The 26,357-nt window shown below is 35.7% G+C and overlaps 1 protein-coding gene across 2 annotated transcripts in view; it reads left to right on the forward strand.

Annotated features, from left to right (window-relative positions):
• Window positions 1-26,357, forward strand: part of LOC123684007 (insulin-like peptide receptor) — an 81,989-nt gene that overhangs the window by 18,909 nt on the left and 36,723 nt on the right. The window contains exon 1 of one of the 2 annotated variants that reach the window (XM_045623084.1): window positions 1,765-2,163. The exons of the other annotated variant lie outside the window; for it this stretch is intronic. Coding sequence (XP_045479040.1) covers window positions 1,780-2,163 — 384 coding nt within the window. The 5' untranslated portion in view covers window positions 1,765-1,779. Of the gene's footprint in view, window positions 1-1,764; window positions 2,164-26,357 lie in introns of those variants that run through there. 2 annotated transcript variants of the gene reach the window in all.

The following is a 26,357-nucleotide window of genomic DNA, read 5'->3' on the forward strand; positions in this document are numbered from 1 at the left end:
TTGACCTCCCGGGAGCTTTGGACTGCCTTTAGCACAAATACATCGTAGACAAAATGTCCCGAATATGTTTCATTGCTTGACTGCATACTTCTCAAACCGCATAAGTCAATAAGTCAAGAGTTTTCCAATGATCTGGGAGTACTACAGGGTTCGGTCCTAGGGCTTCTACTAAAGGGTGTTTTTTTTTAGAGCTATAGAACTTTAAATTGCAATAAAACAACAATGGATTATTCGATTGACATGAATTTTATTTACCCGCAAGATAATCTTGTGGCATTACATTTTGAATAGGATTTCTGGCATATGACCGCCACGGCTGGCTCGGATGTAGTCCAATCTGGACGTCCAATTTTCGATGACTTTTTCCAACTTTTGTGGCCGTATATCGGTAATAACACGGCGAATGTTGTCTTCCAAATGGTCAAAAGGGTTTGTGGCTTATCCTCATAGACCAATGACTTTACATAGCTCCACAGAAAGTAGTCTAGCGATGATAAATCACAAGATCTTGGAGACCAAATCACAAGTCCAAAACGTGAAATTAGGCGGTCACCAAACGTGTCTTTCAATAAATCGATTGTGGAACGAGCTGTGTGACATGTTGCGCCGTCTTGTTGAAACCACAGCTCCTGGACATCATGGTTGTCCAATTCAGGAATGAAAAAGTGAGTAATCATGGCTCTATACCGATCACCATTGACTGTAACGTTCTGGCCATCATCGTTTTTGAAGAAGTACGGACCAATGATTCCACCAGCCCATAAAGCGCACCAAACAGTCAGTTTTTCTGGATGTAACGGTGTTTCAACATACACTTGAGGATTAGCTTCACTCCAAATGTGGCAGTTTTGTTTGTTGACGTAGCCATTCAACCAGAAGTGCGCTTCATCGCTAATGGACGTAGTGCGCGATACGTATTCCGCACAAAACCATTATTTTCGAAATAAAATTGCACTATTTGCTAGAATTGTTCAGGCGTAAGTCTATTCAAGATGAATTGCCAAACCAAACTGAGAATAAATCACTTGACAGCTGTTAAATCGGTCGCCATCTTGAACAGTAATGCCATCTTAAAGTTATATACTTCGAAAAAAAAACACCCGTTATTTCTGGTCTTCATCAATGAGCTACCTGAATATATTGTTATTATTAGCTAGTGTTATTTGCTGAGGATTCTTCTGTGGTCATAAAACCTAGGAGCCTTCATTCCAACTTTCATAAATTAGTGTGAAAGAAATTCACTAATTTCTATATTTTCAGATGAGCATATCCATTTTTATTATAAAAATGAAATAAGTCCATGCATTTTTGAAGTTGGGTTCATAACTTCAATCACTTTATTCGACAGGAATGCAAAATGATGCTTAATTTCCAAATTGCGTTTATAAATTACAACCAAGTCGTTAACATTTGACTCTCGAATTAATTCCATAATTAAAATGCACTTGCTTACTTTTTCCATCACTAATTACCTAAGTCACACTTACTACGCAGATAATAAAGCTGAAATCAAATACATAGGAAGTCGACTGAGAGTATCAACGACCTTCGCCCTAATTTGAACAAGCCAACCTGTAATTGAACACTCTACGAACAGAGGCATCTGTCATATGTAGCTGCCAATTTAGGGATCAACTCTCAAAATTGACACCAATTAACCTGTTGATAACTTGAAACCAATTCGTTTCGCAGATCCATGCATGAACCTCAGTTGTGATCATCCATCAAGCCTACCTGATGTGATTTTCAACACGGTCATTTGATCTACACTAAACTACCATGAAGATTTCCCTTGTATTCCTCTTCATGGCAATTGGATTTCCACACCTGGATGCTTCTATATGTCCTGGAATGGATATTAGGAATCATCCTAGCGAACTGAATAGGTTAAAAGGTTGTGTTATCGTGAACGGAAGTCTGCATATAGTGCTGATGGAGCATTATGAGTATGAGGATTATGTGGATTACAGTTTTCCGGAACTGAAGGAAGTTGCCGAGCACTTGGTGTTGTTCAGGCTGTTTGGATTGACCTCTTTGGAGTGGCTGTTCCCTAATCTGATGTATATAAGAGGCAGAAAGTTGTATGAGGACGACAAACAGATGTATGAGCAAGGCAGGTTCAGGGATGCTCTGGTGATTTTTAATATGCCTGATTTGGTGAAGGTAAATGACTAAAATCTTAATCCGCTTTCGTTCTAAGGAAATAGTGCTTTGCTTATCCGTAATTTCTGAAGTTTAAGCTAAAAACAGGATCAAATGTGTAAAGCCATAACCATCAAGAGCTTTATAGATACATATACTGACTGACAAAAAAACGCTGCAATACCTTCAAGATATAGTCGAACCATATGTTCTCCCTTACCTTAACCGGCTCGAGAATCCAATATTTCAGCCCGACCTCATGTTTCCAGAGTTAGTTTAAACTTTTTCGAAGCGACCCATGTGAATCTTTTGCCATGGCCGCCCAGATCCCCCGATCTTTCGCCCATAGACCATGTTTGGAACATCATGGGTAGAAGGTTTAGAAATTTAACCCATGGACTTAGGTGGCTCTGAGACATGAAGTACAGGTAGCTTGGGATGGTATCCCTCAAGAAGAAATAGGCCATTTTATTGGCCAAACACATTATTAACCAAATTATTAAAAAAAAATTGTGCACCCTTCGTTTTTTTCTGCATATTTCAATATTTCACTCCTTGCTATACTATCTATGTTTTACCAAAAACAAATGAAAATTTAAACAGCTCCTTCTTGGTATTGCAGTTTCTTTGTCAGTTAGTATATTTCAACTGAAGATTCCTGAAGATTTGGATTACCACGATAAGTGAATAACTCTGTACATATACCAATCGAGAGCGAAACGCTCTAGTTTAGAAATCAAATCCCTTCGACTTTTCTTCGAAAGGATTTCATGACGACAAGAATGGAAAACATGCAGAACATATTCAATATCCATATATCCGTAGCGAACATTTTTTTTTTCAGATTTGAACTACATATTCAAATCCCTCAGGATGATATTCATGTGTGCATGCTACAGATTCATTCTCATGATATCGAATTTATGCCCGACTTACCATACTTTGCGATACACGTACATTTAACCACAAAGTGAGTTCCACTTGAACGTATATTCGTTCCTCAGGCTATATTGTTTTTTTTGCCATGTTTATGGGTATAAATCTTTTCATTCCTGATGAGTTCACTAATATTTTCGGTACATATACCATAAAGGAATGACAAGTTATCCGTTTTGAAACAATAATTCTCAGTAATATTGCTGAATATAGCTGATTGATATTACTCAGGAATATTAGATACCGATAAAAAGTGTGAAAAATACGAATATCCATTCACAAATTTTGTTTCAGAATTCAAACCTAAAAACTAGACATCCAAATCCCTCGGGATTTACATACATGGATATGCTTGAATCAATATACTTTGCGATACCTATACATTCTACAGCAAAGTGACTTCCACCTGAATATACTGGTGGCTCAATTATACTGTTTTCAATCGTCGTAAAGGCATAATACTAATGGAAAAGGACAATTCTATTCCTAATGAGTCCACTAATGTTTTCATTAACACAAATAATTAAAATTTCGCTTGTCACCTGCTTCAAAATTACTGTTATTTAGATTAAACATATGTCGATCATTACAATTTGCTTCAGTTTCGAAAATGGAACGAAACCATGACATTTCTTTTTTAAATTAAATTGTTAAATTCTTTTTTCCTTTCCTAATTTTAACGTTTCAGTGTTCAATTTTTAGTGTTCTCTTCACCTGATTAGTCGTTAATTAACCTATTAATGAAGGGAATAAAACGCTTTACGCTGAGGAAGTAGGTAACTGGCAGACTTCTACGAAACGTAAGATTCTAACTAGAACAGGATTGCCAACTCCTGATCAAATTCCCATTAGCTATCGTGAATTAATGAGGTGCAAACTGAGACTATATATTTTGATTACCTTTCTCTCTATCCTGTTGATTGGAACAGGGAGTTTTTGTTGATATAATTACGGCAAACTGGAAGAACCCTTTTGGGCTTTTGGTTAGCGATATTCCTTCACCTGTTTTCATTCGCTGTTACAAAAACGCTCCTTTGAAAAAACTTAATATGTAAATTATCTCCTGATTAGGGATAGGGAGGTCAATGTACAAGGATATCATTTCAAGCATCGAAAATAGATTGGCAGTTTCGATCGAGAACTTAGCCAAGTAACAATAATGAATATAATGATAATATTCATCGATCAAATCAATTTGTTTGAGCAGTGTATAATAGCCACATTTTTCTTGTGTTTCATATTCCACAATATTCTATTAAAATAATTGTTTCTCAAATACATTTATAAACATGAAAACTTGACTTTTCCTTATCTGCATCCATGGAAAATGCCATTGGAATATAAAATGGATTAAATCGCTACTTTAACTGATTGCACTTGGATCAAAGTAGACAATTTGTTGCAGTTTCTAATGGATATCTGAATCAATAGATAATTTAATGAAAAGATAGGAGTATACTTTGTATGCAATTAAACATAAATAAATAATATGAATGCGTTATCTAAAATGAAAAAAAATTATACAAAATCAACAACTATTATAGATAATGTTTTTTATATGATATGATATAGCCAGAGCGTAATAGTAGATAAATGTGTTTTCTTGAAATATTTTGTGAGATACGAGAAAACAATGACAAAATATACAGGGTGTTTCAGAATTATGGGTCCCACTACCAGCACATTTTAAGACCCTAACTTCGTTATGAGTATCAAAATATTCAGAAACTAGAATGATGTGATATTTTCAGTTTATAAAACTGCAATTGTAATGATTGTTACGATTGAATGATTCTTGTGTCCAATTTAAGTTCATTTTCGAACTCACTATGGATTTCAACTTTCGTGTAATCAACGAGTTGACCAGACAGTCAATGTGTTGTTTATGAATTTTTGGGATAATTATCTTTTTGCGGAAATGATATATAAAAGTAAAATATACTTGGAAGGTTTAATTTTTCTCCTTTCGATATATGCCATTATACAGGGTGGCCATTTGAAAACGAAACAGACGAGATTACAGACGAAATAAAGTTTTTCGATAGAAATGCTCGGACAGGTCGATTTCTGTTTCGAGGGGGACAACTTAAGATGTAGGTTACGGACGCATAGCGCTTCAACCCTTGCTGCTACAACCCCCACCCCCAATTTTTGAATAGGGAAGATGGGGTGAGTGATACCTCAATTTAAAGGTATTTTTATACTGATTTCAGCACAGTAATTGTTTTTTCATTTTATGCATTAGTTCTCGAAATATTCATGCGTTAGTTAGTTAGGAAGGAAGCCACAGTCATGGTTGTTTTGAAGCTCAAAATGTCGATTTTTCACAAAACACTACAAGTGCCATGAAAACACTACTTCATTTTCAAATACTTAGTTAAGAATATTTCGAGAACTAATGCATAAAATGAAAAAACAATTACTGTGGTGAGGGTTGTAGTAGCAAGGGTTGAAGCGCAATGCGTCCGTAACCTACATCTTAAGTTGTCCCCCTCGAAACAGAAATCGACCTGTCCGAGCATTTCTATCGAAAAACTTTATTTCGTCTGTAATCTCGTCTGTTTCGTTTTCAAATGGCCACCCTGTATATATATTGGCATTCTAATTTGTCTATTTCAGATTAAATCGAATAGAATAGAACGGATTCTGCCTATCAACATTTGAACAAACATCGCAAAAGTACGTTAATATGAAGTCTTTGAGATCCAATATTCCGAAATAAATTCTGTCTGAAGATTACTGAAATCCCCTTTTCCGTCGGTACGTGAGTGAGCTTTCTGGAATACTGCAGTACGTATTCCAGAAAGCTCACTCACGTAGGGATGAAGCAATGAAACTTGAAATATAGCGCTATATTCAGGTGCATCATAAACCCAGTTTTCGTTTAAACTCATACTTCAGAAGAATTGGAGAGCTTGCCAATTTTCTTTATTTGACATAATCTTCGCATACCATCTAAAATATTCGACAATCCTAGAAATTTCCTAATGTATTCCGTCAGTGGCGTAGCCAGAATTGAAGCGCCCTGGAGCAAAAAAAATTTTAAGCCTTTTCTCAATTACTCCTATGCTAAAAATTTGGAAAAAATAGGAGAAAAATTGAGGAATGCACTGACGGGAAGTCTGAGCTTCTGAGCGCTCGTTCACTCATGTACTAATTGCACCCTTGGATTCCACATAACGTATATATGTGATCTCCAAAGATGCAATTGGCGCGAGAGTGACGGTAGTTTAAAAGATACTGACTCAATATCAGTGCTTTTCTCGTTTTTTCTCCTATTTTTCCAAATTTATATAGTTAACCACTATTTCTTTAGCTGCTTTCCATTTATACAGCTCAGACTATTCTATCGAAATTACCAATCAAATTAGAATTGATTTTGGAATTCGAAATTGCATTTATTTCATTTTCTGTTTTATATGTTGATTTTGATTCAATATTCTGAGCTGAGTAAGTGGAAGAAGGCTCCCAGAAGTTGTAGTGAATTGTATATTCAAGAATAGATAAAAAAAAACTCTCATTTTGCTATTCGCATCTTTCAATTTTGGTAGTGTTAAAAGATTTTTCCTCGTAGCACCTTCCCTTCACAAGAACAACTTGAATTTGACATAAATATTCCGATTTGATGTTTTGATCATGTGATCATATGCTAATTTACACGGTGATATTTTTTCTGGAACTGGGTCTGCTTTTTTCCTCAAGATTTGTTTTAAGTGGACCACTGGTAGTTTAGAAAAATGTAAGAAGTAACTTTGGTCAAGTACTTCAAATTTCGATTTCTTGAAATTTTGGCATATCTGATACCGATTTCAAGAAAAAAAATCGAACAATTCTCTAGTAATCCTCAGAAAAGTCTAAATTATTAGAAGCAAAGATGAATAAATGAATTTCAAGTTTTGGAACTTATTTAACTAATCTGTAGAGAAGATGAATTTCGATGAACTGGTGTAATCATTACAAAAAATAAGGACTACAAGACAGATCTTGCATCTCGAAAACAAATCTATCACATCTTTCATTTCTCTTGGTACCTTTAATTTATGAACACCCTGTATATTCGTAGTTGAAAAGGAAACGTTAATTATTCAACGATGATTTTTTTGGCCTTTATTTGAAGATCGTTTCGTCTTCTAGCAACTTACCCAAACGTTCCCCGGCAGCTACGCCCTTGCTTCCCATTGCGTATCTCAATCCAGCGCCCTCTATTGACCCGAAGCAGAATACAAGAAAACAAACTCTCCCTAAACCTCAATAAATTCTTTTTATGGGAACTGGGGTGGAGATGCTCTTCGAAAAGGAAACCAGTTCTTCGAACTCTCCCTGTTTCTATATCAAGGTCGTTCAAACACGCGTAGTCTGAAGGACTCCTTTTGCTGTACCCTGGACCCGATCGCCATTAGTGCTTTTAATACTATCGGTTATCACGTGATGTGAAAGGACACGAAAAAAGACGAAATCTATTACATGATTTACCCGCTTGACATGTTTTTGCATGCTTGTGGTGAAGCAACAGCGGGCTATCATTCTCCTTAAAAGTCTGTAATTTTCGAATTTTAATCCAAGAGTGGTCTTAAGTGATTGGGGTTAACTAAGGGATATAACGGGTGTTTTTTTTCGAAGTATATAACTTTAAGTTGGCATTACTATTCAAGATGGCGACCGATTTAACAGCTGTCAAGTAATTTATTCTCAGTTTGGTTTGGCAAGTCATCATGAATAGACTCACGCCTGAACAACGCTTGCAAATAGTGCAATTTTATTTCGAAATAATGGTTCTGTGCGGAATACGTATCGCGCACTACGTCCATTTTATTTTGTTTAGCGATGAAGCGCACTTCTGGTTGAATGGCTACGTCAACAAACAGAACTGCCGCATTTGGAGTGAAGCTAATCCTCAAGTGTATGTCGAAACACCGTTACATCCAGAAAAACTGACTGTTTGGTGCGGTTTATGGGCTGGTGGAATCATTGGTCCGCACTTCTTCAAAAACGATGATGGCCAGAACGTTACAGTCAATGGTGATCGGTATAGAGCCATAATTACTAACTTTTTCATTCCTGAATTGAACAACCATGATGTCCAGGAGTTGTGGTTCCAACAAGACGGCGCAACATGTCACACAGCTCGTGCCACAATCGATTTATTGAAAGACACGTTTGGTGACCGTATAAAACACATTTTTTTTGGCAAAATTCGATTTTATTATTTTATATAGTTGCCTTCGAGGGCGATACAGCGATTATAGCGATCTTTCAACTTTTCGATACCATTTTTGTAGTACGATTTGTCTTTCGCTTCAAAATAGACCTCAGTTTCGGCGATTACTTCTTCATTGGCGCTGAATTTATTTCCAGCGAGCATTCTTTCGAGGTCTGAGAACAGGAAAAAGTCGCTGTGGGCCAGATCTGGCGAATACGATGGATGCAGAAGCAATTCGAAACCCAATTCATTCAATTTTGCCATTGTTTTCATTGATTTGTGACATGGCGCATTGCCTTGTTGAAACAGCACCTTTTTTTCTTCAAATGGGGGAGTTTTTGAACGATTTCATCCTTTAAACGATCTAATAACGCTATATATAAATAGGGACAAGGGCTTTTAAAAGAGGGACATTATGAAGCTGGATTCTCGTTAGCAACAAGTTATAGAACAAAACGGTGCATATTTGACTTCAATCGGATGGGTGTAACAGTTTTTATGCATTTGTTTTAAGCATTTGATTAAACCGAAAAATACGAAATTACTTTTGTCCAACATAATATAATTTTATTTTCGCATATTTTTGAAAAGTACCAATCCGATCGAAGTGTAATTCAGAAATCAGTTATAAAATACCAAAACAAATTTGCGATTCTCTGAAGGTCAATAACCTGATAACTGATAACCCTATAAACCATCAAATTTATTTCGGAGAACGTACTGATATATTACTACAAGGAGGTTGTAGAAATGGCGAGATTGCAAGAATTTACAAGTACGGAATTTTTGTTGTATGTGTACAGTGCATCCCATTTTGGGTGAGACTGCCAGGTTTCTCGCTTGTTACTGAAGATAGAGCCTTGCGGTTTTCACGTTCCTGTCCTACTTTTTCGTGAAACTCAAGTTGGTCTAATCAGATTTTGCATAACTGTTTCCGTTCAAAAGATACAGGGTGATTTTGGGAATTGATACTTTTCGGACCCCTCCTTTATCTCCGAAATTATTAGAAATAATGCTGAGCTGAAAACTACGTCTGAATCAGAATTCTGCGTAGAATCCAGTGGCGTACTCAATATTTTTTTTCGGGGTATGGTTTTGAAGATTCAACACAAACCTATATTTTTTTTAATGGAACACCCTATATATCATTACTTCGTTGAATTCGTTATTTTTTTCCCTTCAAAATGATATATGCCACTATGTAGGTAGGATGTTCAGAAATGTTAAAAAAATACTAAAACATCAAATAATGATGATTTTTTGTAAATGGGCCATGAATTTTCTATGTTCCAATAAGAGGATTATTACTTTCGATTTTTAAAAGTAGTAGGTCATTGATGACACAAACATCCTTGTTGTTATTATGGCTACTATGCATTTGGGAGCATTGTTTTATCAAGTAGGCATTGGAGGAAAAAACCAATCTGATCTAGCTGTCATCGCTATAAATTATTGTTATCATTATTGATTCTTCTTTTCTATGGAAAATCCATTGCCCATTAACAAAAAATCATCATTATTTGATGTTTTAGTATTTTTTTAACATTTCTGAACATCCTACCTACATAGTGGCATATATCATTTTGAAGGGAAAAAAATAACGAATTCAACGAAGTAATGATACACATGGTGTTCCATTAAAAAAAACATAAGTTTGTGTTGAATCTTCAAAACCATACCCCGAAAAAAAAAATTGAGTACGCCACTGGATTCTACGCAGAATTCTGATTCAGACGTAGTTTTTACCTCAGCATTATTTCTAATAACTTCGGAGATAAAGGAGGGGTCCGAAAAGTATCAATTTCCAAAATCACCCTGTATCTTTTGAACGGAAACAGTTATGGAGAATCTGATTAGACCAACTTGAGTTTCACGAAAAAGTAGGACAGGAACGTGAAAACCGCAAGGCTCTATCTTAAATAACAAGCGAGAAACCTAGCTGTCTCACCTAAAATGGGATGCACTGTACTTTTTGTAAGTACTGTAAGAAGCTTTTGAGCGCTCCGTTCATTTATTCGCTAATTCCGCCCTTGGAGACCATATACACCTACAATCACTTGTGGTTTCCACAATTGAAGAATGAATAAACGAGAGTTCAAAAGCTATTCACTTAACGTCAGTACTTTCATCAGTTTGTTTTTTAGTTTATTTGAATCCCCCAGTTTGTTAATAAGTAGATAACATTGGGGATTCTGTTTGTGTTTCAATGTCATATGTCATTATCAAACTCCATCCTTGGAGTCTAGAAAACCGTATATGTGTAGGTACTCATTATGAGATGTGATTCAATATTACTTAGTTTATCTAGAGTGTCTAGACTAGGTGAGCATTCGTGTGATTATTATTCATTTGTTACGCAGATATTGGGTATTTTCCGATAACGCTCTGTTCGGGGAATGATGTCCCAAAAAGCTGTATAAAGGAATACCAATGTAACGGGTGTTTTTTTCGAGGTATATAACTTTAAGTTGGCATTACTGTTCAAGATTGCGAGGTGCGTCAAGTTGGTGATCCACTCCCAGAATTTTGGTATCAAATTGTTTTGGGTATTTTGTGCCCATTTTGTGCCAATTTTTGCCGTATAAAAAAAATTTTGTGCCCATTCGGTTTTCGAGATATTTCGAGTTTTTTCCGTGAGTCACTAACTTGACGCTGTGACTCATACATGGAAATTTTCAAATTTTTTTATTTGGGTATTTTGTGCCCATTTTGTGCCAATTTTTGCCGTATAAAAAAATTTTGTGCCCATTCGGTTTTCGAGATATTTCGAGTTTTTCCCGTGAGTCACCAACTTGACGCTGTGACTCATACATGGAAATTTTCAAATTTTTTTATTTGGGTATTTTGTGCCCATTTTGTGCCAATTTTTGTCGTATAAAAAAAATTTTGTGCCCATTCGGTTTTCGAGATATTTCGAGTTTTTCCCGTGAGTCACCAACTTGACGCTGTGACTCATACATGGAAATTTTCAATTTTTTTTATTTGGGTATTTTGTGCCCATTTTGTGTCAATTTTTGCCGTATAAAAAAAATTTTGTGCCCATTCAGTTTTCGAGATATTTTGAGTTTTCCCTGTCAGTCACTTACTTGTCAGACGGAAATTTTCTTATTTAGATAAATTATGCTCATTTTGTGGCGTATGGTAAAGTTTTGTTCCCCTACAGTTTTAGAAATATTTCTACTTATTCCAGTGCGATGGATAAATGTAGCCAACTTCATCGACGAGCATTGTATTATAAAATTATGCTTCGGATAAATCTGCATTTGCTTAACCTCATATGCAAATGCGTATAAATTTGTGTCTCAAATGATATATTTTTGCCTTGCAGAGCATATTTACTAATTTTCGGTTTTATTTGCATATTTTCAAGATGAAATTTGTTTTCAAACCAATAGAAACAGAACCGTACGTTGAGAATATATTTGACAAATCCCAACCAACTTTAATGAGCTATTGACTACTAAACCCCTAAGGAAGGGAGTGTTTGGAGAAAATATTTATCCCGATAGCTAATATTACTAACATCTGGTAAGTATTACAAGGGAACGCATAATCGATGTTAACTTGGTCAACTTCAAAAACAAAATAATCGAACAATGGCAGAGCTGATGAAACGAAACTGAAAGTGAATTAAGAGAATTCAAACGATGTTCAATATCTTTAACACAAAATAAAGACAGAAAAATAAGTCTGACAAACACATGTGCTTTCGATCCATTGATTGCAACAAATTTTGTGACAGCAAGTTTCTCGCTGAAATCAACCAAGATGAATTGAACAATATACACTTTTGAAACGGCCTAACTTCAAGGGGAGATTATACAGGTGATTGGCAACAAAAAATATCATATAACACATGGTCGAAATGTTGGTGGTTATTCTTCAATTTAACATTTTTTGATTTCACGGAATTAATCACTTTTTTCCATAAAACCAATTATATCTTATTCATTTCTGCGTCCTCATCGATTTTGATCATATATTCCGAAAGTGCATTAAATTTGCCTTGATATGAGCAGTCATGAGTGGCAAAAGATTTTCACTGACGAGTATGGTGAAGTGGTGAATCCAAATATTCTGAAGATAGCCAAATAGTCGTATCTTTCCAATCGTTTTATGAAAGAAAAACTATAAATGAGAATATGTTTTAAATGATCTTGAGAGATAATACTGAATGAAAAATCGTAGTTTCCAGATTGATAATCAGACCATTGAAGCATTTTTAACTATTAACTCCTCAACATCTCGAATTAATTTGAGTGTTTTAAGTCATGTTTGTTGTTTTTGTCTGAATGTATATTTCAGCTCCCTGAAGATGGACACACAATGATGACCGAAAGCTAGGATGGTACAATAAATGAAATAGATCTTATAGAGTTTGACGACCACACCCGATATCCTTAAATTGAGAATATGTTTTCTTTGCAGTAAAAACTTCTCCATTTTGAATGCTTTCGAATGACATATCCAGTTCTGTGTTAGCTACTTTCATTTTGCTGTAATATCATGGCTGACGTGATGACAATGAAAAAGACAAAAATACTCAAACTTTCCTTTGCTCTACTTCGGAGGTGCTTATGATTGGATATTGAAATAATTCACATGGAAATACTTATTTCTATTGAACTCAATGTTTCATAAAAAAATGAATTAATTTCTAGTTATTTTTACCGAATAAAATGATTAAATCAAATAAGTTCAACCGCCACCTGCTACTCGAAATAGCCATTCATGGAAAAGGGAAAAGCCACATGCGACTGTTGTTACCCATTTCCAACATGAATTGAGGTTAAACGTATGTTTGGGACTGATGAGGGGCGAAATTTTTGGTCCACTAATTCTTCCAGATCGTCTTAATTCTGAAGAATTCAACCAGGCATATTATACCAAATGCCTACCAGACAAAATGTTTGGTTTCAGAAGGATGGCTGCCCTGCCCATAATAGTCGGAATGTAGCGGAATTAATGAACCAATATTTCGGAATGAGTTGGATCGGAAGATACGGTCCAGTGAGATGGCCACCCAAGAGCCCCGATCTGACCCTTTAGATTTTTATGTGTGGAACACTTTAAAGAGAAAGTGTACAAATTCGCGTTCAGACTCAAGAAGATTTATTGAAAGAATCCACTCGTTGTGTAAACGAATGCATCAAAAACGTAGTGAACTTCGAAGAGTGGAGGGTTCAACAAGAAAAAGATGTGGCAAATGTATTAAACAAAAGAGAGGACATTTTGAACAATTATGTTAATGTTTTCATCTGTTTCGTTCATATTTTTTTGTATTCAATAATCAAATTTGGTTATCTTTTAGAATACCTGTTTATATTGTATGAAATATTAAGTTTGGTAGAAATTAATAATTTCAATGAGAATTATCTCACTATCCAATCGAAAAAAGCTCTGAAATAGGGCAAAGGAAAGTTTGAGTATTTTTGTCTTTTTCATTGTCATCGCGTTAGCCATGATATTACAGCAGAAGGAAAGTAGCTAGCACGAAACTTTGATATGCCGTTCGACAGCCTACTAAATGAAGAAGTTCCTACTGCAAAGAAAACATATTCTCATAAATAATTTTTCATTCATAAAACGATTGGAGAGATAAGACTCATTTCGCTCTCTTCAGAATATTTATATTCACTACCTCACCACTATCGTCAGTAAAACTCTTTTGCCACTCATGACTTTTCATATTAAGGCAAATTTAATGCTCTTTCGGAATATATGATCAAATTCGATGGGGATGCTGAAATGAATAAGATATAATTGGTTTTATGGAAAAAAGTGATAAAATCCGTGAAATCAAGAAATATTTAATGGATTCGGTCCTTACTTGGCGGAAATTCATTATAAATAAAATAAAACGAAGTAATTCCACTATATTATTTAATTGTTAGCAACAATTGTTTCGCCACACTGTGGCTTCATCCGGCTACATTTCTGAACTGATAAGAGTACAGAGGTTTTCGGAATCTTATATAGGAGCAAAATTGACAGAAAAATATTCGAAAGGGTATTATAAATTACAAAGTTATATTGGACAATTTGACGCCTGGGATTACCAAACTATCGGAAGAAATTCAATAAAGGGGATGAGTTTACATCCGTTTGTTCGTTCAACAGAACATTTTGGGTATTATACCCGTTTATTTCTAGGGATTCTAAGAGTGTTAGTCATCAGCTCTTGTTTTCTAAATGAAGATTTCAAAGTTGTTATTGAAGGTATGGTCCCATTCTTTCAAGTGATTAGCGTAGGTTGAAAACGAACTATCAGATGTATAACTCTTTTGGTGTTCCTTTATCCTTTTATTGAAAGATCTTCCTGTTTGTCCAATATAAACCATAGGGCAATCATTACAGGTTAACAGACATCGGATTTATTTTCTTTATCTGTTTTATCTTTATTGTTTTTAATGAACATCTCTAAGTTGTTACTTGTTTTGAAGGATATTGTGTAATTGAATTTTGTCTTCAGGTATTTAGCAATATTTTCAGAAATATTATTAGCATAAGTTAACGAAACAAATTTTTTAGTATCAATACCATAATTTACCTCAGGGTATGCTAGACTCAAAGCTTGCTTTCTTTGTTTATTCCTCAAAATTTGATCAATAACATGAGGACTGTAACCGTTATTCACAGCTATTTGTTCAATTAAATTTAATTCTTTACAAAAATTAGCATGATTCATAGGTATATTGATTGATCTATGGATCATACAATAGTATGCAGCCATTTTTTGGTTTAACGGGTGGTTAGAAGTAGCATGGATGGTAGTATCAGTATGTGTAGTAGTTGTGTAGTTCTTTCGTTAACTTATGTTAATAATATTTCTGAAAAGATTGCTAAATACCTAAAGACAAAATTCAATTTTACAATATCCTTCAAAACAAGTAACAACTTAGAGATGTTAACTTTTAACAATTCTTCATTTAGAAAACAAGAGCTTAAGACTAAGACACTCTTAGAATCTCTAGAAATAAACAGGTATAATACCCAAAATATTCTGTTGAACGAACAAACGGATGTAAACTCATCCCCTTTATTTAATTTCTTCCGATAGTTTGGAAATCCCAGGCGTCAAATTGTCCAATATAACTTTGTAATTTATGATACCCTTTCGAATATTTTTCTGTCAATTTTGCTCCTATATAAGATTCCGAAAACCTCTGTACTCTTATCAGTTCAGAAATGTAGACTGATAAAGCCACAGAGTGGTGAAACAATTGTTGCTAACAATTAAATAATATAGTGGAATTACTTTGTTTTATTTTATTTAAATCAAGAAATGTTAAATTGAAGAATTACCGCCAACATTTCGACCACGTGTTTTATGACATTTTCTGTTAGAAATCACTTGTAAAATCTGCCCTTGTTCAATTCATCTTGATTGACACAAACATTTGTTGCAAGGCCTTGAATCAATTAATCGAAAGCACATGTGTTTGTCAGACTTATTTTACCGTCTTTATTTTGTCTTAAAGAATATTGAACATCGTTTGAATTCTCTCAATTTACTTTCAGTTTTGTTCCATCTGCTCTGCCATTGTTCGACTATTTTGTTTTTGAAGTTGACCAAGTTAACATCGATTATTTATGTGTTCCCTTATGATACTTAACAGATGTTAGTAATATTAGCAATCGGGATAAATATTTTCTCCAAACACTTCCTTCCTTAGGGGTTTAGTAGTCAATAGCTCATAAAAGTTGGTTGGGATTTGTCAAATATATTCTCGACGTACGGTTCTATTTCGCTTGTTTCTATTGGTTTGAAAACAAATTTTATTTTGAAAATATGCAAATAAAACCGAAAATTAGTAAATATGCACTGCAAGGCAAAAATATCTCATTTGAGACACAAATTTATACGCACTTGCATATGAGGTTAAGCAAATGCAGATATATCCGAAGCATAATTTTATAATACAATGCTCGTCGATGAAATGTGCTACATTTATACATCGTACTGGAATAAGTACAAATATTTTGAAAACTGTAGGGGAACAAAATCCATACCATACGCCACAAAATGAGCACAATTTATCTAAATAAGAAAATTTCCGACCGACAAGTAAGTGACTGACAGGGAAAACTCAAAATATCTCGAAAACAGAATGGGCACAAAAATTTTTTTATACGGCAAAAATTGGCACAAAATGGGCACAAAATACCCAAATAAAAAAAATTGAAAATTTCCATGTATGAGTCACAGCGTCAAGTTGGTGACTCACGGGAAAAACTCGAAATATCTCGAAAATCGAATGGGCACAAAATTTTTTTTATACGGCAAAAATTGGCACAAAATGGGCACAAAATACCCAAATAAAAAAAATTGAAAATTTCCATGTATGAGTCACAGCGTCAAGTTGGTGACTCACGGGAAAAACTCGAAATATCTCGAAAACCGAATGGGCACAAAATTTTTTTTATACGGCAAAAATTGGCACAAAATGGGCACAAAATACCCAAATAAAAAAATTTGAAAATTTCCATGTATGAGTCACAGCGTCAAGTGGGTGACTCACGGGAAAAACTCGAAATATCTCGAAAACCGAATGGGCACAAAATTTTTTTTATACGGCAAAAATTGGCACAAAATGGGCACAAAATACCCAAAACAATTTGATACCAAAATTCTGGGAGTGGATCACCAACTTGACGCACCTAAGATTGCGACCGATTTAACAGCTGTCAAGTGATTTATTCTCAGTTTGTTTTGGCAATTCATCATGAATAGACTCACGCCTAAACAACGCTTGCAAATAGTGCAATTTTATTTCGAAAATAATGGTTCTGTGCGGAATACGTATCGCGCACTACGTCCATTGTATTTTGTTTAGCGATGAAGCGCACTTCTGGTTGAATGGCTACGTCAACAAACAAAACTGCCGCATTTGGAGTGAAGCTAATCCTTAAGTGTATGTCGAAACACCGTTACATCCAGAAAAACTGACTGTTTGGTGCGCTTTATGGGCTGGTGGAATCATTGGTCCGTACTTCTTCAAAAACGATGATGGCCAGAACGTTACAGTCAATGGTGATCGGTATAGAGCCATGATTACTAACTTTTTCATTCCTGAATTGAACAACTATGATGTCCAGGAGCTGTGGTTCCAACAAGACGGCGCAACATGTCACACAGCTCGTGCCACAATCGATTTATTGAAAGACACGTTTGGTGACCGCCTAATTTCACGTTTTGGACCTTTGAATTGGCCTCCAAGATCTTGTGATTTAACACCGCTAGACTACTTTCTGTGGGGCTATGTAAAGTCATTGGTCTATGCGGATAAGCCACAAACCCTTGACCATTTGGAAGACAACATTCGCCGTGTTATTGCCGATATACGGCCACGAATGTTGGAAAAAGTCATCGAAAATTGGACGTCCAGATTGGACTACATCCGAGCCAGCCGTGGCGGTCATATGCCAGAAATCATATTCAAAATGTAATGCCACAAGATTATCTTGCGGATAAATAAAATTCATGTCAATCGAATAATCCATCGTTGTTTTATTGCAATTTAAAGTTCAATAGCTCTAAAAGAAACACCCTTTACCTACATAAACCACAAAACTGATCATTTATTCTTCAATAGAGATATCTGATTCAGCAATTATTAATCTAGTAAGCCAAATATGACGTGTTGTCATTTAAATGCCATTCGGTAAAAAAAGATATCACCATTTACAACTTACTAAGGAAACGGTGACGTAATATCGAAGGCGGATATAAACACAAACGTATATTCGAGGCTTTTCTATGCCTAGACGTTCTACCGTATCAACATACAAATTACTTTTTTAAACAAATTTGGGGTCACTCATTTAACACATATGGTGAACCAAGAATTTCAATGAGGCGACAGACAGAGTTAATTCAGACGTTTTTTATTATCTAACACTGCAAACTGGAAGGTTTATTCTTGAAGGCGTAAGTTACTTGACACGGAGGGTTTAGATATTCGCCATAAAAGCTGCTCTGTTGACAGCCTTGACCTTCTTTATGATCCAACTGCAGGAGAATACTATGAATTTCCTATCCACAATCTACGATATTCGATGTTGAAGGTGGGTCACTTTTAGTCTAGTCATTTGGCAGTTTAACTTGGGAAGTTTTTCGGAAGTTTTGGAAATTAACGATTTTATAGATTTCGATGTGCCCTTTTCGCATTTCAACTGTGCCACCTCGTATATTTGTCTAATATCACCTTTCCGACGCATTTTATGACAGAAACAGTTGAAGGTATAGAATAGTGAACTAGAGAATATTTCCTACAATTCAAGTATCTACTCTTTCAATTCTAAAATCAATAGTTTTGGCCTAGGAACACCGCAAAGTATACCTACTCCAATATGCGATTTCGCTAGAGAATAGTCATTTATAATACATAGGCGAACAACTTTGCTTCCGCCATTGTTTTCCGAAATTCGAGTTTTCATTGTAAAAAACTGGTTATACATTTATGATTCAAAGTACTGTTCATCCCATTTTACGGGCAGCATACGAATCCCGCGTTGAAAAATCTGGTCATCCTTCGAAGCGATTCACGAATCGATTCAATTTTTCATTACTTCATAAGACCAAAATTCTGGTAAGCCAGGCCGTGTACCATTGATCGAAACAAGTGTTAGTCCGAGGGAGCAACGTCTGGAAAATACGGCGGGTGGGGTAGGATTTCCCATTTCAACATTTCCCAGTATGTCTTGACCACTTTCGCAACTTGGGTCATGCTGTAAAAATCAATTTATCATGTCTCTCTCGTTGTATTGCGGCCGTTTGTCTTTCAATGCTCGGCTCAAACGCATTCATTGCGTTCGATAACGATCGCCTTTAATGGTTTCAGTTGGTTTTAACAACTCATAATACACTACGCCGAGCTGGTCCCACCAAATACTGAGCATGACCTTGGAACCGTGAATGCTCGGTTTGGCCGTCGACGTGAAAGCATGGCCAGAATATCTCCATGATTTTCTGCTCTTGGGATTATCGTAATGAACCCCTTTTTCGTCTCCATTCACAATGCGATGCAGAAATCCCTTCCGTCTTTGCCTTGCAAACAGCTGTTCACAAGCAAACAAACGCCGTTTAACATCTCTCGGCTTCAACTTGTACAGCACCCAATTTCCTTGTTTCTGAATCATTCCCATGACTATCACGCGTTTTAAAATGTCTTGTTGCGTCACTCCCAACGATCCTGCCAGTTCTTGTTGCGTTTGACACGAGTCTCCATCAAGTAATGCCTCCAATTCTGCATCTTCGAAAACCTTCTCTCTTCCACCGGTCTTCGACGTCACCGTTCTTGAAACGTTGAAACCACTCCCGGTACATTCTTTCACTAATAGCGGCCTCACCATAGCTATTTGAGAGCATTCGATGAGCCTCAGCCGCAGATTTTTCCACATTAAAGCAGAAAATTAAAACCTGCAAATGACGAGAATTTGGCTCGTTAGCTGACATGTTTAATCGAGAATAACTTTATGATGCAGACACAAATCGACTAATATTTCGATGGCGTTATGTTTACAAATACCTTAGCTTATTGTATGACATCTACGATCTATTTTTTTTCGACTACCACTTAACGCTGCAGCCATTTATTGCAAAACGGCTGGATCAAAGTTGTACACCTAATGAAATGAGTCGGAAGGGAGATATTTCCAAAAAACTGATTTTAGTGCCATTTTTCCAAGATGTGGCAAATATACGAGGTGGCAAAGTTAAAATTCGGAAGGAACACATCGTATAATCTATTAAATCACCAATTTTCAAAACTTCCCAAGTAAAACTGCCAAATGACTAGTCTAAGCCTTGACCTTTATGATCCTACTGCAGGCACATAAGGCGAATCTACAATCTACAATATTCGCTGTTCAAGATGGATCACCTTTCCGAATAGTTTAATCGAACTCCTCGATCCGTCGAGAGACAATATCAGGAAAGTTCCCAACATAGGACAAATGACCAGTACTAAAGTTGGACCACTTGTATCTGTTCTAGGTCTTGCCACTCGTAAATCTTGGAATTACAGCATGTCGACATTGACCTCAATAATGTTGCACAAGCAACTCGCGAATTCATTTCACTATGATGCCAAAATAGTAAGAGAAGCAATCACTTCCCGTATGTTTTAACTTTAACCGATAAACTATCGTCTAGCCTGCGTTGGTCGAAAATAGAACGAAGGAAAGAGAGAGTGATTAGATTGAAGGATTTTTTTTGGGCTTTTTTTCGGCGGTCGTTTATCGAAAACATCGCGGAAATGGTCCGAAAAGTCTGAAACGGAAGTTTCAGACAGCTCACCTTATACACGATAACTTTCGATAGGAAGCAACTAGAAACTTGAAATTTATAAGGTAGGTTTGAACATTCAATGCGTTGCTTGAGTTGGTTAATAGCATAGAGTAATAAACATGTATAGAGGGAGTATACGCAATTTTTACATGTCCCCAACATGGTTAGATTACGTTGTCGGATTGTGATATATTTTCAAATCCACAATTTTCTAATATTGTTATGAATGTATATTATATTGAATAAAATATATTTATTTGAGTGATTCCCGATTAAATAAGCAAATAATCAAAGCTTATTCATCTGTCAACAATTCCACACTAACACATTAGTTGAAATTTTTTCGCATCATAAATTTTTGAAATCGTGAAAATGTCGAAATTTGAGCCGAGTCGACGTCATTTGCGGGAAGTTTCACTTTATTGGTTCAATTTGAAGAAATCTGCTGCCGAGGCGCATCGGTTGCTTCAGGAAGCTTATGGAGAAGGTTGTGTCGATGATTCAAGTGTTCGCGGATGGTTTCGACGCTTCAAAAGTGGCGATTTCGACGTGGAAGACAAGGAGCGTTCCGGGCGGCCGCAAATCTTTGAAGATCAAGAATTGGCGACTTTGCTTGATGAAGATTCGTGTCAAACGCAAGAAGAACTTGCTGAAGCATTGGGAGTTGACCGAACAACCATTTCCAAGCGTTTGAAAGCCATGGGAATGATCCAAAAGCAAGGAAATTGGGTGCCGTACGAACTGAAGCTGAGAGACGTCGAACGGCGTTTTTTCACTTGCGAACAGCTGCTTCAGCGACATAAAAAAAAGGGTTTTCTGCATCGTATCGTGACTGGCGATGAAAAGTGGATCCGTTACGATAATCAGAAGCGAAGAAAATCATGGGGACTACCCGGCCATGCATCATCATCGACGGCCAAGCCAAATATTCATGGCGCCAAGCTCATGCTCTGTATATGGTGGGACCAGCTAGGTGTGGTTTACTATGAGCTTCTGAAACCGAATGGAAGGATCACAGGCGAGGTCTATCGACGACAATTGATGCGTTTGAGCCGCGCACTGCGAGAAAAACGGCCACAATACTCCGACAGGCACGACAAAGTTATTTTGCAACATGACAATGCTCGCCCACATGTTGCACAGCCGGTGAAAACATACTTAGAAACGCTCAAATGGGAAGTCCTACCCCACCCGCCGTATAGTCCAGACATTGCTCCGTCTGATTACCATCTCTTCAGATCGATGACGCATGGCCTGGCTGACCAGCACTTCCATTTCTACGAGGAAGCTAAAAAATGGGTGGATGACTGGATAGAGGCCAAACCGGTCGAATTTTTTCGCAACGGGATTCGTATGTTGCCAGAAAGATGGGGAAAAGTTGTAGCTAGCGATGGCCAATACTTTCAATAATTCATTTGTAACCATTTTTTCACAATAAAGGCTCAAAATTTGAAAAAAAACGGGAAAGACTTATTCACACACCTTATAATTGTCAAATTTATAACAAGCAGAATATTTATTATTGCCTGTATCTACCTGCTGAAATCCAAGGTTTGGCAACTTTTGCTCTCCTAGTGTCATCGGTTGTTTCACGTCGTTTGGCGCGCTTGAAGTTTGTTTTAATGATTTCTGATATATTTAGGTATTTATTTCAATATATTTCGAGTAAATATGAAACGTTGATTCACTATGGGACATAAGGAGTGCGTTCTTTGTAAAGAAACTCCCGAATTGAGTGAAATATCGATTCACTGATATGCTTTCATTTCCGCGCGCTTCATGTCAAATTAGATAGTTCATGTTGGGGACAAAATTTGCTTACTGAAAATGACATTCGCTCCCTTTATCCTTGTTTATTACTGTGAGGTTAATAGGCATAATCCCACAAGGGGTTCCGAAAAATGGCTCTTCGAAATTTTGTCTTCCTTTCAACTTCTGAGCTGCAGATTTGATCTAATATGAAAATCAAAAAATGTGAAAATTTTGCAGTCACATTTGGCAACTTTCGGGATGTCATGAAGCACCTTCTCAAACGAAAATAGTGGAACTGGTGGTAAATTTCAGCTGTTGGGACAAGTAAGGATGTGAAGAATCGAAACCGTGTGCGTCACTCAAGAACAACTGAAATTATTGCTACTCAGTTTTGTCGATTCCTCGTCGATCTTGTCAATTATGCATTCTATATCTAGTAAAACGAAATTTGAATGAATTTAAGTTGGTGTAGATAAAACACAGAATCTTCTATCAAAATCGACGGCAAGCTTTCACTGAAATTACATACTGTTATCTTCTCCCCGCTAAACAAACGAAAATTGTTCAGAGGCGAGGTTAATTTGGGAGATAATTGAATATAATTAAATCGTTCCAACCCACTCGAATTTCGATTAGTTACGACAATTGTTTGTGGAATTGTAATCCACCCAACGGAAAATACGATAATCAATTTCCTATCCCCTCCAAAATAGAGAGTTATGTTGAGAATTTCAACAAAAACTGTTTCAATAGTCCACCCATCAAATAGTAGGTTATTTGAGAGTGATTTTCATTAAGCGTATTTGATATTCGAAGCTTTACACCTCTCGATTCACGAATACGAGTGATAAATTCAATAAACATTCATTCAATTATTCTTGATGGGAGTTTCCATTTGTCTGAGAGCACCGCATCATTAGGACTTTCAACAAGACGGCGCTATATGTCACACAAGCCACCAAACTATCCCAGTCTTTAAGAAAAGTTATCTGACCGTGTATTTCTCGAAGTGGAGATCACAATTAGCTACCGAAATCTTGTGATTTAACACCTGTAGACTTTTTTCTTTGGGACCATGTGAAATATAAGTTCTATGCCAATGCTCCAAAATCGATTCAAGACCTTAAAGCTGGAATTCGTGAAGTTATCGAGGAGGTACAAACGCAAATATACAAATTGCTTTTCTATAGAAAAGCAATAAAAATAAAAATTAAACCTTTTTTCATTAAACCAAAGTCTTCAAAGCATAATTTAAAAAAACTTTCGAAACAGTGTGATTCAAGTTAAGATTTAACAGTTTCACCATGTTTATTTCTTATGTATATGTATATGGAAAGATCTCGCTTGAATGAAGTCTGATTATACCCATAAATTTCAAAGTTATTCATTCTTTTCATTTGTACTGTCAGTGCGTGGGCTAAATATCGAGGTTGTTCGTCTTATATAGAGTATGATTTGTTCCTTCTATTTCAGTAGTTAATCTACTCACCCACATTAGGAGAGGAAAACTTTGTTTCAACGATTTGAATATAGTATGCTCCAATAAATTAACGTAACATTTGAATAATTTTAAGTATTTCGTTTTTGTGAAGGAATTGGACACTTCTAGTTGGTCTGATGTTCTTCTATACCCCCAAACTTGTTCCATGTATAACTTGATTTCCTTCAAAATACAATTTGGTTAATGATAACATTATTTTGGCAATCCAAAGAAACAATGACATTCTGAAAACTTCAATATAAGAAAATACCTAATGAATAAAATAACTAAATCAACATACGTTTGCTCACAAGAGCCTTATAGTTAAATTTGGAGCTCAAAATTGCTTCTTAGCTCTTCATCAACTTGAACTTGCTATCTAACCTAAACTTAATGGCCTTATTATGGAAGTCATAGATTTCATAGAATTGCCCATGTTTATCAAATCATCTTTAATTTCCATATTTTTGATGCTATCGCTATGGAACACAAACATTATTCGAGTCATATTTTCCATAGAATCGTATGGTTACGATGAAAAATCGGTTTCTCACAAGTTCTTCAGTTATATTATTCTTATTTGGAAAAAATTAAACTTTGTATTATAAGTCAAAAACTCCGTTTTTTTTTTAATGGAATATTTCACTTCAATAATGTGATTGTTTCAAAGCCATAGCACCATGAAATTAAATGTTATGATAGTTTGATTAAAAATGAAAATTTCTATTTCAATTTATATCTTGGAAATGGAAGGAAATATAGCTACAAATATGTGCTCTAACTGATGTAAGTTCTGTAGATTCCATCATTTAGACATCGCATTTTAGACACAATACTCTTATTAATGTTTCATGGATGCAATTTGATATTTTCAGATTGAGTGTTTACAAATTAATTTTTTTTGTAAAAAAATTTTTTTCGATGAGACAATTCTCCTTATCCCAATTCGTTGAAAACTATGGTCATGATGAACGAATTCATCAAGCCAAGTAGCTTGACATTTTAACCAACCACTTTACTTGAAAATCAAGCTCGTGAACAATTACATACTTGAGCTTGACTTGACTTGATTTTAGATATTTATTGCTTGACTTGATATCAAGCTACTTGATATTACTTGAGCTTGATATGCACGCGTCGCACGGCATATATTTCTGCAATCTCGTGCGCGCTTAGACTAAATAAGGGGATTCCTCGAGTGCCGAGAGACTGAAACATTCGCCAGTGTGACTTTATTAGTAGTTTTCTCACATTTCTATGAGATCTATTGGTAGATTTTGGCCAAAATGGCCAAGGATTTTTCATCAACGCCAGCATCTGCAGCTCCTGTTGAAAAACAATTATCCAGAACTGCTCTTACAGTTACAAAAATCAGCAATAGGTTGGGTGAAAAATCTATAAAATGCCTCATATGTCTTAAAGCCTGGAGAACTGAGAAACTTCATTTTTGATTTTGTTATGGTTTAGAGTTTTAGAGTGATTTAATTTATGTTTCTATTCCAAAAAAGTTAATATTTTCGGTTTTTTTCATACAATAAATTTAATAAATAAAAGTGTTTTTTGTAAGGGTCCTTCTCATTTCATCATGTTTTTATTGAAGTGACACTTCACAATAAAACTACTAGAAATCCAGTAGCTTGATATGATTCAAGAACTTGATAAATAAATAGACAATATAAAAAATAACTTATTATAGGAATGATGGGAACATACTAAACTTGACTTGAGATTGAAAAACTACTAACTTGACTTGAGATTGAAAAACTACGAATTGACTTGAGCTTGACTCAAGTCAAGCCAAGCCGTGAATCCCTACTTCCAACTGCTTGGTGATTGTAGTTGTTGAAGCCCTTTTTCGAAAGCAAAGACAAATCTTCCTACAGAGAAAGTATTGAAAGGTCTAAGAAGCGTTTGATTCTTGATTTTTTTGGCTAAGCTCTGGGCCTTTTTGAGTAAAGTGTTTATCTAATGAATGAACTAATAAGGAAATTAGAAGGATAATAATTCTTAGCAAACACTACCCAATCGATTCCACCTCTCTGAAGGTCCTCAGGCCCACTCTTCATTTCGTTCAGAAACCGTTAATAATTTTGCTAATTTATTCTCAACACAAGACCAAATACAATCGTAAAATTTTGAGTTATTCCATATAATTATCACCTGTCCAAAACATACGTTCTAGCCTCAATAGAATGCTAATTAGTTTGTAATTCAATTAGTTTCGAAACCAACTCCTAATCAGGTATGCAGCTGCATTTCACATCCAATCCCAAGCTATACGTAGGAAAACGTTTTGCTCATGTTGGGGAAGGGATTATTGAATGACAGTCGAACAAGTTTATTTACTGAAAAACGAAGTGGTGGAGATCTGGATTACTGTTTACTTGAAGCTAATTGAGTTGAAATTGTGTTATCTACTCTTAGATGAGTATAACACAAATGAACTGCCTTTTGCCACTTCTTTCTTTTAAGTCTTTACCTTCGTAAAATTAGCAGAACCACTTTGAATTTTCTGTTTTTTCAGCCATAATTTTGGCTAACTTATTTCCCTACTT

The sequence above is a fragment of the Harmonia axyridis genome, chromosome 7 (genome assembly GCF_914767665.1).
Source record: "Harmonia axyridis chromosome 7, icHarAxyr1.1, whole genome shotgun sequence".
Lineage (NCBI taxonomy): Eukaryota > Metazoa > Arthropoda > Insecta > Coleoptera > Coccinellidae > Harmonia > Harmonia axyridis.